General features: G+C 39.9%; 3 protein-coding genes across 5 annotated transcripts in view; 2 read left to right on the top strand and 1 right to left on the bottom strand.

The window, feature by feature from the left end:
* The window catches only part of LOC141442117 (facilitated trehalose transporter Tret1-like), a 32,617-nt gene extending 27,500 nt beyond the window's left edge, over nt 1-5,117 (top strand). The window contains exons 4-7 of the mRNA XM_074107025.1: nt 331-528; nt 938-1,133; nt 1,488-1,614; nt 2,217-5,117. Of these exons, the coding sequence (XP_073963126.1) occupies nt 331-528; nt 938-1,133; nt 1,488-1,614; nt 2,217-2,900 (1,205 nt within the window). The 3' untranslated portion in view covers nt 2,901-5,117. The remainder of the gene's footprint in view (nt 1-330; nt 529-937; nt 1,134-1,487; nt 1,615-2,216) is intronic.
* A 97-nt stretch (nt 5,118-5,214) lies between these two features.
* Nucleotides 5,215-5,903, bottom strand: LOC141442118 (uncharacterized). Its single transcript, XM_074107026.1, has one exon. It carries the CDS (start codon nt 5,782-5,784, stop codon nt 5,419-5,421), a length of 366 nt encoding a protein of 121 aa, XP_073963127.1. The 5' UTR covers nt 5,785-5,903; the 3' UTR covers nt 5,215-5,418.
* A 539-nt stretch (nt 5,904-6,442) lies between these two features.
* LOC141442433 (facilitated trehalose transporter Tret1) overlaps nt 6,443-13,283 on the top strand; it is a 62,253-nt gene continuing 55,412 nt past the window's right edge. Inside the window, exon 1 of one of the 3 annotated variants that reach the window (XM_074107417.1) lies at nt 6,443-6,461. The gene's annotated coding sequence lies outside the window, so the exon portion shown is untranslated. Of the gene's footprint in view, nt 6,462-9,830; nt 9,852-11,183; nt 11,269-13,283 lie in introns of those variants that run through there. The other 2 variants (XM_074107416.1, XM_074107415.1) reach the window with 2 other exon arrangements.

Below are 13,283 nucleotides of genomic sequence, written 5' to 3'. Positions count from 1 at the left end.
CGCCGAAACACAACAGTGCAAGCACTGCTGCTTCACGGCAGGATTAGCGAGCAAGATGGTGGTAGCAATCCGGGCGGACCTTGTGCAAGGTCCTACCACCTGCAAAGTAGTAGTAGTAGTAGTTTTCATCCATCAGTCAGCAAAAACGAAGCAAAACACTTCGATTGTACTATTTTCAACAAAAAAAAAAAGCTCTGAAACCTCAGTGCACACGTCTAGCTTACTTTTATGCGCGAAACGTGCACAAGTTCGACGAGCATTTCACTGATTTCTTTACCTACCTTCAACCTTTTTTTTTCTTCTTCACATTTTTTCTTCTTTTCTTTCCAGGTTCCCTAGTCTCCTCGATCCTGGCCATCGGAGCAGCCATCAGCGCCCTCCCGGTGGGCGTGCTAGCAGAGCGCGTCGGCCGCCGCCCCACCATCCTCAGCTTGGCCCTGCCGTTCCTCATCAACTGGCTGCTGACTATCTTCGCAAATGGGGCGGCCATGCTCATCGCTGCTAGATTCTTCGCTGGGTTGGCTACTGGTAAGCTACCTCCAATGTTTCCTTCATCCTGGCTAGGTTAGTTTTGATTCAATTATTAGTAACGTCTTTGACGCCATACACTTCTCTTTATTGAACATCACATAATAATATAATAATAATCATTTATTTCAAACAATCAGTTCATATTGTGTATAATAATACCAAATTCAGAAAAAGTACATTGAAAAATTTAAAGAGCAATGAGCGCCCTGTAGGTATATTTACAGAAATTTATTCTCCAACTGCGTGTACACAAATATTTACAACATGTGTCACACAGATAGTAGGTAGTTTTGTGTTAGTTGCTGTGATAGTTTGACGAAAACAACACAAGACTCTACATTTTCAAAGCTCACAACTGATGGACAGTAAAACATGAGCTAATTTTGACATGACGTCCTCCTTCCAGGTGGAATCTGCGTAGCAGCACCTATGTACATCGGTGAGATAGCCGAGACGTCCATCCGCGGGTCCCTGGGGGCCTTCTTCCAGCTGTTCCTCACCGTGGGCATCTTGTTCACGTTCGTCATTGGCGGGTGGACCCACTGGAGGGTCCTGTCCATCATATCCGCTGTCCTGCCTCCCCTATTGGTCGCTGTGTTTTGGTAAGTGCTACAGTAATCTGTGCAATTAAGGTCGTGGGAAAAAAGAAGTGGCCACACCCGACTCAAATTCAAATGGCGATTTAAAATTCAGCGCCTTTCATATGCTCAGCAGGTTGCCAGTCCTAACTCTTGCAATATTTTTAAAAGATTTATCCAACGATCCAACGACATTCCACACTATAGGATGATGATGAAGCCACGGCACGGATAGACGGACTGATAGACAGACATAGTACTCGTATATACAAATCCTGAAAAAGAATCCCATGACCTATCGAGTGGTAGGAACATGCCACACAGAAGGAAGGGGAGGTCTTATTAAGTTATTAAAAGAATCCCATGGCCTCCTTCCAGGTGGATGCCGGAGACGCCCCAGTACCTCCTGGGCAAGAACCGGCGCCACGACGCGGAGCGCGCGCTGCGCTGGCTGCGCGGGCCCGACGCCGACCTGTCTGCGGAACTCGAAGACATGCAGAAAGACGTGAGTTGTATGACCTGAAATACACATGCCTGGGGCTTGCACATTTTTATGCCTGTTGCAGGCGTACGTCCGTCAAACTTCATACAAATATGTCACAAGCGTTCGAGCTACTGGCGCGAAAATGTGCAAGCTACTAGCATGTGTATTACGGGCCATGGGAATAATGAACGTAAGCCAATAAGAACTGGTATGTGCTTGGTGATGACCACCTCTGTAACTTGCGTCACTGGCGTTACGAAATTACTCCGAGATATTTTCGTGACACATAGATGAGTGGTTCTTACCATCCCCATGGTCAAAGAGAAAAGAAGGTTAATGGAGAGATACGACGCGACCATTTTTTTTAAGCTTGCTGAAAGGAAAAGTAGAAGGAAAACGAGGTACGCCAAGATTGACCTAATTTGAACAGGTGAAGGAGAAAGTGAGTGTCGTGTCGTATCATGAAGTCAAACAGCTGTCGGAAGACCGTACAGAGTGGCAGTTACTACACCAAAAAAACTGCTATCTACTATTATTACTTACTTAGTTCGATAAGAATTGGCTCCTAAATTATATCAAGAATTTTAAATATACACATTTCCATTTATCCTTCTCCCTTCCAGGTGGACACAGCCTCCCGGCAGCGCGCCGGCATGCTGAGCATGGTGACGAACCGCGCTCCCCTGATGGCCCTCGTCTGCTCTCTCGGGCTCATGTTCTTCCAACAGTTCAGCGGCATCAACGCCGTCATCTTCTACACCAACAACATCTTCTCCGCCGCCGGCTCCAACATCGACCCAGTCATCGCAACCATCATCGTCGGCGTCGTCCAAACCATTGCCACCTACATATCATCTTTACTCGTCGAAAAAGCCGGCCGAAGAATTCTCCTTCTCCAAAGTTGCGTTATCATGGGACTTTGTCTTATTGTCTTAGGAGTCTTCTTTAAAATGCAAGAGTCGGGTTCTAATGTCAGCGCTTTGGGATGGGTCCCGTTAGTCTGCTTGGTATTGTTCATCATCTCGTTCTCTTTAGGCTTCGGTCCCATACCTTGGATGATGATGGCTGAACTCTTCGCCGTTGAGTACAGAGGATCTGCCTCAGGTTTTGCAGTTATCTTCAACTGGTGCTTAGTGTTCATTGTCACTCTCTGCTTCCCCATAATGAAGGAGGTGATAGGTATATACAGTTGCTTCTGGTTCTTCGCCGCATTCATGGTTGCCTGTATATTCTTCGTCTTCTTCCTCATACCTGAAACTAAAGGAAAGACGGTGTCCCAGATTCAGACTATTCTTGGAGGGAAGTAAATGTAATTTCTAGCACGTTCATGAACAAATTTATATATAGATTACTTTTATGGAGTTTATTGGCGTCCTAATGCTAATGTATACAACGCTATGCTAGTCATTCGTTTTATTGCAAATGACGACGTATTTTCAACAAATTTTAAAAAGGCGAATTCTTCATACGTATTCTGGTACAAGAGAATGCTCAAAAGCATTTAGAGTTCCTATAATTACAGTTTTACTGTGAACCGACACGTGTTAAACACAAGTTCAGTGGTTGTTTAATTTTTCGTGGATGGTTTGAGTTGTATAAATAAGTGTGGTGAATGGGTCCATACCTACTTATTTGGTTCACAGAAAATGAATTCCACCGACACATTTTAACTTTATGCCCATTATTCATGTTGAGCCAATATCGACAAACAACCATCGCAAGCGGGAAGTAACATTTCCGATGTTCATTAGGGTTCTATTTTTAGGGTTCCGTAGCCAAAATGGCAAAAACGGAACCCTTATAGTTTCGCCATGTCTGTCTGTGGTCTGTCTGTCTGTCTGTCTGCCCGTCCGCGGCTTTGCTCAGGGACTATCAATGCTAGAAAGCTGTAATTTTGCACGGTTACATATGTAAGCTATGCCGACAAAATAGTACAATTAAAAACTCAAAAACAATTTTTTTTAGAGTACCATAGACGTAAAGTGGGGGTGATTTTTTTTTCTCATCCAACCTTGTAGTGTGGGGTATCGTGAATAGGGGGTTGCTAAAATGATTTTTCGATTTAGCGATTTGTTTGCAAAATATTCAACTTTAAAGTGCAAATTTTCATTAAAATCGAGCGGGTCCCCCCCCCTCTAAAATCTAAACCGGTGGGTGGAAAAATTTGAAAAAAATCAGGATGGTAGTAAGTAGATCAAACTTACAAGGAAAACTATAACGGTTAAGTTTTCTTGAGAATTATTAGTAGTTTATGAGGAAATAGCAGCCTAAGGTATACCTAAACTTCGAATATTCCGTACAAAATACGAAATCCTTGGAAAAATATTACTTAATTTTGCGTAATGGCTACGGAACCCTATTTCGGGCGTGTCCGACACGCTCTTGGCCAGTTTTTAAAATATGTAATTTTGATTATTTTATTGCCAATAACCTAGTCCCACCTAATTTTATGTACAGTGAAGTGCAAAGATATCGACACGGCCAACGTTACAAAAAATTATGTAGGTATACACGACTTTATGCACTTAACATTAAGGCCGTGTCTACATATTTTTGTAACTTTGGCCGTGTCGATATCTTTGAACTTGACTGTACCGATCTAGTGAATCATTTTTTGCATCGTATTTTTTCGCATAAGTTCGTATATCTTGCTTTCTCAACTAGCTTACTGAAGTGTACTGAAGCTAATTTCCAACAAAATAAGACGGCAAAACATTATTCACTACATAAGTAGTACTTTGAAGTTGAAGACAACCACACAAGTGAACAATGATATGCACGCTTCCGTTATACCTAAGCTGCATGTGCATTATACATAGTAATAATACTTCCATACGTAAGATAAACCTAGAAATTATCTTCAGATGAAAGATGCATTCAGTAGAATAAGTTTTCTGTGAACTTCGATGTTCCCTGTTTGAATGCATGAATGTGTAAAAATGTAAATACTCAAATTTTGTTGAAAGTAGTTTAGAAGACTGGACTTTATATTGTGAATGGAATATTTTATTGTAAACAGCAAAATACACGTGTCTAAGCGCTTGTGCCGAAGTTACGCGCCCGAAGTTCTGCGACTGAATTAAGTTGTCGGCTGATGTACGCGAGATACACGACAAAAATTTGGCGACATTACGCCCGCAATGCTATGACGATTACTAGCAACACATTTGCCGAAATTACGTAATATTTTGGCGAGATTACCTTGTGATTACCCACGGAACGTCGGCCAACGCCCCACTGGTCAGTTTTACGTCAAATAATGTTTGCAAAAGCATTGCAGGCGTAATAACGCCGATATTCGGTAGCGTAATTTCGACAAAGTGTGCTTAAGCCCAATGACAACAAAAAAAAACAACATTTTAATGAATGACTTTGTACTTATTAAAATATTTTATAATTATTGTAATTTATAGAAATAACGTGCCAAATATTAAGCTTTAGATTTAATTAGAATTACAAATGTTATTAACTTGATGTTAATTTTTTAATTATATATGGTAATAAAGCGCATTTTTGTACTAATAGTATTGTTTATTTCAATATTTTCAATACACCAAAAAATAAAAAAGTAGATCACATGCTCTACCGATCAATTACACCCGAGAAATAATAACTTAAAAGCAGACTAAATATTTTATTGTATTTTCGATTTACCTAAAAAACACGGCAGGTATCTACCTACTAACTTTACTCATATTCCATAGATTCGAAGCGAAGAACTCGCAATATTCAATGAAATTATATTAAACGTCGAATTTTCCCTCTAGTATTTTATTACCGCAAGAAACAATCCCGATCAAGCTTTTATTAAATTCATAAACTTATTCACTGAAACATAGAAGACGACAGGGAAGGGCACTCCTTACAGATCGTTCTCTTTTCGATATCGTCCACCCTTGTTGACAGTTCCATGATATGCCTCTCAATTGTCTTGACATCACTCCTAAATCCTGTCACGGTTGCGTCCAGTTCAGTCAAATACTGTATCTTATTACACAACTCGTCATACTTCTGTGCGATGTAATCTCTTGCGTTCTGTGAATCCTCCAGTTCTTTGTCAATCTTGTGAACTATTTCATATTTCAGCGCATCGAATTTGGATTCCAGGCTCGGACCAAGTAAGTGAGCGCCCTTTATAGCAATTTCTTCTTCCGTGTTCAGTTTATCTGAGAATTTGATGTGGCAGGCCATTCTGTTAATGTTTTTTGATGCATGCACGGAACAATTTAAGATTTTCGTAGCTCGCGAGCATGGTGAAATAACGTGGCGGTAAAAATCAAATGACAAAATAAACTAAAAGTAAAAATGACGTCGGTTTGAGTTTTTGTTCTTGCTCTAGATTATTTACGGCCAGCATTTTAAAAATTCTCTAATATAATATAAATACAAAAAGGTTCCACAAATTTCAAAAAGGACTACAAGCATAGTTGACCAAAATAAGTAGATACTCTAACATTTTACAAGTTTTTAATTTTGAGAGTCGAATTTAACCAACTTCTAGTGATAGACTAAGTAAATTGGATGAAGATGCAAGTAGGTACAGTCAAGAAAAAGTACAGGCAGCCACAAAAGCTTGTACCTATTCTTTTACTTTTTAACAAAAAGTTTGCATATAGTATACAGACAGACAGTTACTTTCGCATTTACAATATAAGGATGAATCTGAGAGATGAATCCCACTGTTTTCTGAAACACTGTCAAATGTGTGTTATGTTTACGTATATCTATCCAGGAAGTGATAACCGGCCGTTCGGGAATTTTGGCACCGTCCTCACTGAAATACGTCAGTGGTCGGTGTTATTAACGAAACGTAGTTGTGTTTTAAAAAAAATATGCTGTTACAGTGTTCTTACGTACTGCAATATTATGTAAGTACCTATAGGCGTGAATATATTATTTATTAAGCAGCTGAAGAACTATTCACGTCATTCTTGCAATCTCTGAAGTTTTATCTCTGACGGTAATATACCTACTGAGCGACAAAAAATCTGGCCCTCAAAATGCAGTAATAAGTAATTTTGTACGTAGAGTGGACCAAATTTTGGGCCGCTGAGTATAGTTTTTTCTTGTAAACTAATAAGTGAAGATCGGTCTTAGGTGGAATTTTAGACCATTTAGGCTGCCTCTCCACTGGAGCGGAGCAAGGGGTAATGCGGAGCGGAGGTGCAGACTGTGTCTGTCCATAGGCGCGGAGCTAGATAGCAAAGCGGAGCGAGACAATACCTAATGCCGAGCGAAATAGGGTATTTTAGGCAAAGCTCTGCGCAGGGGGCGACACTAGCGCAAACTCATGACCATGACACCCATCATCATCATGAACAAAGAGTACCTATAGAAATTATGATATATTTATTAGTAGCAAAATAACACGATATTTTACCGAAAATACAAACTGAAACATAGATGCACAGAAAAACCAGAAAAATAGACCAGCGCTGGGAATCGAACCCATATTATTATTGGATATTTTACATCGATAGTAACGATAGAGATATATTTCCAAAAAAATAATTGAAATAATACGATATTATGGCATTTAAGATACTCAAAAAACTGTTCACGGTTTTGTGATAGTGTTGCACTCTTGATGGGAGAAAATTTCAGTAATATTCCCTATTGCGGACTGTTTTTAACCCCCGACGCAAAAAGAGGGGTGTTATAAGTTTCACCGCTATGTGTGTCTGTGTGTGTGTCTGTCTGTGGCACCGTTGCTCTAAAACGGGTGGACCGATTTGAATGCGGTTTTTTTTTATTTCAAAGCAAGTTTTCTAGCAATGGTTCTTAGAAATGTTTCATCAATTCAGCCGTTTTTAAGATATTGAACTTTGAAGTGACAAAGTCGGGGGTTTTCCTTTTTGTTGGTTAGGTTAGTTCTATTCGCGGAGCTTCCTGCTTCCTCGCTTGCACTCGTTTCTCCGCCCCGTTTCCCCGCTCCTCTTCCTCACTCCGCGCCCGAACTTTTAAGCTAGTTACCAACTCCCTATCCACTGAAGAGGCGAGGAGATTTTATGCAATTATAATGGTGGTTAACCGACGCAAAAAGAGGGGTGTTATTTATTTTGCTCACCGCTCCGCTGCCTCGCTCCGCTTAGCCTCGTAAGTCCTAGTGTATGTACTTCACAAAGCACAAATCAATTGTAAGAGTAAATGTACCTGCTGTGTCCAGTACAAATTCTTCAATGAGATGTGAACTTTAAATTTATTAAAATAATTTCCAAAATCACAAAACCGAGAACTTTCGGTTCGGTCTGTAAAGCTATGTATGTATGGTAAAAAAGAGGACTTAGGGAATCTTCAGGACAGGCAGCACTTACTCTGAAACCCCAGAAACCTCGTTGGCGCCCTACACTTGGGGGTACGGAGGTTTAAAACCGTAAAAATAACCCACTTTAATTTGTTCAGATGTTTCTTCACTCCTACCGTTTCGTTGATACTAACCCGTACCATCGTTCCTACTCCTAGGTTAGTAAACCAAGGTGATATTAACTCATCTGCAAACAGTAAGTTTTGAATCAAGTAATTACCAGAACATCAAGTACCCGCTTATCTAGCATACTCATTCCTTGACAATGTCGTTTCAAGAGTTCTTAAAAAGGATGATACATTGAAAATGCAAGTAGCTTGTTTACAATTGTACATAGAAATCTAGGAAATACTAATATGTTACTAACACGTCATATAAGGAACCCTCTCGTGCTGGGTTTGTTCAAGAGAATATTATAAGGAAGTCTATGAGATATGATCTGTTAATCAAATCAATAACCCAACTCAATATTTCTGTCGGCGGCCGATCGTAAAATCCGCCAGATCACGAAATTCCTAGGCATATCGTGAAATGGCGCCATTTCATGAATTGGTCCTAAGGGGCATCCGCCATATCGTTCAAAACTCACCGTTTAACGATTTGCCTAGTGACTTTTTTGGACATGAAACTACCCTGAGACTCACTCATATTAAATGATATTGTAACGGATAACTCACATCTTAAATCGAGTTTAGCTCGACTTGTTTCGGGCTATTTCGTAGCCCTTCTTCACAGAAGCCTAGTGACGTTTAGGCAGATCATAAAATTCCTATAGGCATTATCATGAAACTTCGCCATATTGGTTCTGGCACTTCGCCGGCAGCTGCCGCGGCACACTTGCTTCGCTCGCTCGGCTCGTGCGTTGTGGTCACAATTCATACTAACCACTCCTCGCTTCACTCGTCGTAGGTACCTAAATTTTTCTTTTTTTTCGGCATATCACGATGTGCCCGGTATACCTAGAGCTAAGAATATCGACGAATGCGTTGCTCTAATATATAAATAAATATTGTTTCTCAGGACATCGTATATGCCTGGCCAACTTTTAGGCATACCTATCATAAAATGGCGCCATTTCACGATATGGCTAGGAATTTCGTGATCTGGCGGATTTTACGACCGGCCGCCGACATTTTAATGTCCAATATTTTTATCAAACATATCTAAGAACTCGACCAAGAAAACTCGTTTTCACCTAATGAAAACCGCATCAAGATAGGTCCACACCACATTGATCAATGAAAAACACATTACTCGCAACAATAGGCACAGTGGCTGTAGGCTGTAGGCTGGTGGAAACGCAGCTTAAAATAGAGATGGTGCGTATTTACGTTACCAGGTTTTGATACCAGGTATTTCAAGTATACAAACCAGGTACCGTCCCGATATACTTGCAAGACTTGAAAGTATACTGTCCCTGTCCCTTCAAAGTAAGTACTACTTCGTCAAAATTCCAAAATGCATTAAAGTTTCAGATTGTGCTTATACGTGAAATAAAATACTTTCAAAGTATTTTACGTCTTGATTGGAATATTTTGAATATTATCTGTATAACAACAAGGTTTAATTTAAACTTGCAAGAAAGCAAGTATTCGACTCGTTGCGTTGGACAGAAAATACTTTGAAAGTGATACCTGGTTTGTGCACCTGGTATGTGAAGGTGGGCGTACTTTTAAGCCCTGGTACGCGATTTAGCAAGTATAACCCATCCCTAGCTTAAAATGCAGCGTCGCGTCGCATCTGGGTGTGCACTAACCCTAACAGGGCTCATACACGTGATACAAAATTTCCATTCACACACCTTTTGCTGGCGTCAATTTTTATCTCTTCTTGAAGGGCTCTCATGCTGTAAGTAGATAAACTTGTTTGTTTGTTGTAAAGTTCTTAATGCTATTCCATGCAGTAGTTGGTCAGCTGAGGCTTGCGAAGGTTCAGGAGTTCAGGAGTTGCTAAGGTAAGAGTAAAATTAATGCGGTCAAATCATCAAGCGGTCACAGCGAACGACCAGACAACACTATGCTGAGCTGGGACCGCTTCGCAAGTTCGCAAAAACATGCTCTCTTTTAAAAACGTGATCATTTGCTTAAAGAGGTGATAGCGTTGCTTAAAACTGAACAACTTTCTCCAAGGAACATAAGTCGAAAAAAGTTCAGACGCCCATACGAATACAAATACAAATGTATTGGTTAGCTGACCGATTTACTAGGGAAAGGCGAAAAAAAAATCGTTTTCACTGCTCATGCTCTTAAATGTTACTTTAGTCTCTGCATATCGGGACTAAAGCTCCTTTTTATTCTCTAGGGATTAAAGCATTTTTTTTAATTTACGTTGGAAACCCCTAAACAGCCAACACGGTGTTTGTGAATGGCGGATTTTTAGGGCGAGGAAATAACTTAAAAATGACTGTGCAGAAATATAAAAAAATACACGATTTAATTTCGTGAAACAATTAATGATTACGAATATGAATCTATTCAATTATATTAAGGACTAATTCATTTTAAGCATAGTCCAATTAGTTTTAAAATACGCAAACGGTGTGGAGAGCATTAGATAAAAACGGTGCGCATACGATGCGTCACTGCGATTCCGTACCGTCACCGTTTTTTAAGCAGCGGTATGGCTGCTCTTTTACTTCGCAGGTTTGTGTAGGTTTCCTCACGATGTTTTCCTTCATCGTAGTTTGAGGTAAACTTAAAAAAAATCACACATGAATTTCGAGAAACTCAGAGGTGAAAGCCTAGATTTGAACCCACGATCCTCTGCTTCGGAGGCTATAGGTCGAACCACTAGACTAGACCTCCGTGGCTGTTTTAGAGAAAATTATCTCAGAAACTTCAAATTTAGCAAACGTGAAGCTTCAAAGTTTCGTGCTGTCTCGCTCTACGACAGGTTTTCTTAAACTTTTTGCAGACACGAACCACTTTCACAGCATTAACAATTCAACGGACCCCATAGTCAAATAATATTTTTGGGAAATTCCTAATAAATATGTTTACAGACTGACCTTCTCTCGACCCCTGATACACATGCTACGGACCCCTTTCTAAGTGGTCCGTGGACTACACTTTAAGAAACCCTGCTCTACGAGTAGATAGGTACAGTCGAGTTCATAAACTTGTGATCGAAAATTTGACCACGCTTCTAAGCCGACACACATTAACATTAACAATAGAGTCGTGTTCAGATATTTTTGATCAAAATATTGCTCACAAGTTTATAAACTCGACTGTACATCTGGCGCTTCAACGTCCATGTCCGTAAAAGTGACATTGCAGGTGTCCGATATACCTACTGATATAATATAGTACGCTTGTATATTGCGATTATCTATCACTCTCGAACCCCACGCGGTTGTGTCGACCGCATATGTAAGTGTTTTATTTACTTTATTACAAAATAATCAGTACGTATCTGAACGACAGGCAAAGAGCCCTTAAGTATAACATTTAGGTTAGACGTGATTTAAAAAATAAGGTACGGAAAAATACTTAATATTATTCAAACAACCTTTTTGGAACTTTGCTATTGTTTGGATACGTATTGCATATAGGGGTATTTAATTGATTCAATCTACCTACACAATGTGACTTTGAATTAACTTTAATTCTTAGCAATCAAATTCTTTAAAAAAACCGGTTAGATGTTATAAAACTTATGAACAACTTTTAGCAAACTAAAAGCTAGCTTATAATAAGCTAAATCAACTGGTAATAAAATAGTTCTTAATTTCGGGATTAAGTGTTAAAAACTTTTCGCCTCGTATAAACACTCTAAAATAATTTGAAAACTACTATTTATTACACAAATAAAACTACTCTTACCTCATCCCATCATCATCCCAGCCTATATACGTCCCACTGCTGGGCACAGGCCTCCTCTCAGAACAAGAGGGCTTGGGCCATAGTTCCCACGCGGGCCCAGTGCGGATTGGGAACTTCACACGCACCATTGAATTGCTTCGCAGGTTTGTGCAGGTTTCCTCACGATGTTTTCCTTCACCGCAAAGCTCGTGGTAAATTTCAAATGTAATTCCGCACATGAATTTCGAAAAACTCAGAGGTGCAAGCCGGGGTTTGAACCCACGACCCTCTGCTTGAGAGGCGATAGGTCAAACCACTAGGCCACCACGTCTTTTTTCTAGGCCACCACGGCTTTACTCTTACCTATGTACAGTTTATTTTTTCTCACATTCGCATGTGAGATATTTTTATACATATGTACCTAAATTGCAGACTGCTCAGACTTTTAATTTATTATTTAATTTTGGTACGCTTGTGAAGATTCAGTGGCTTTTAAATTACTAATGATTTCACAAAATAATTAGTCTTAAATATGACAATTTAATTCTTTAATTATTAATTATATCTTCTTTCGGGCAAACAATAGATAACCAAAAAAGCAAAGTGAGAAAGCTTCAGCTAATTGAAACAGCAAGATAAAGACGAACTTAACAGACAAAATACTATGGGAAAATATTATTCAATTGATCTGTTTTTATTAGTCGTGCGATTTGTGATTCTATATTTTATATAGTTACAACACCGCTGCAAGGTTGCTATTATCTAATTGGGCCTGATTTCAATCATGGTCCACTATCTTACTACTCATTTTCTGATTATTACTTTGATTTACAATATGTTTTGAAGTTCCACCGTTGTCAAGGGCTTACCTTAGTGTAAGTTTTCGGTTACATAATACGTCTCGATCGCGTTCGCGTCAAAATCTCAATTTGTATGGAAACACGAACATCGCAAACGTTCCGCTAGAGGCGCTGTTCGTGTTTGCATACAAAGTGAGACTTAAGCGCGAACGCGATCGAGGCGTATTTTGTAACCGAAAACTTACATTAAGGGCACAGATTTACATGTCGTTTTCTTATTTCGCTGCGTCAGGCGAAAGTCTGACGGTTTTCACGGATATGTTATGTGTGTTTTTTTTTTTTTATTCGACTGGATGGCAAACGAGCAAGTGGGTCTCTTGATGGTAAGAGATCACCACCGCCCATAGACACCTGCAACACCAGGGGATAGCAGATGCGTTGCCAACCTAGAGGCCTAAGATGGGATACCTCAAGTGCCAGTAATTTCACCGGCTGTCTTACTCTCCACGCCGAAACACAACAGTGCAAGCACTGCTGCTTCATGGCAGGATTAGCGAGCAAGATGGTGGTAGCAATCCGGGCGGACCTTGCACAAGGTCCTACCACCTGCACTATGTATGTGTAGTTAATTAATGTACCTAATTGATTTTAAAATTGCTACGCGCCAACAGGGTATTTTTTTCACATTTTTTTGTGAAAGGTGTTGCAATAAATAAATACTGAATACAGAATAGGCACCCTACAGGGTGGTAAAAGTGGTTCTGGTGGTAAAACTGCCTAAAA

Source organism: Choristoneura fumiferana, chromosome 25, assembly GCF_025370935.1.
Source record: "Choristoneura fumiferana chromosome 25, NRCan_CFum_1, whole genome shotgun sequence".
NCBI lineage: Eukaryota > Metazoa > Arthropoda > Insecta > Lepidoptera > Tortricidae > Choristoneura > Choristoneura fumiferana.
Note: the sequence above shows the minus strand (reverse complement) of the source record. Positions and strands in the feature narration are given on the sequence as shown.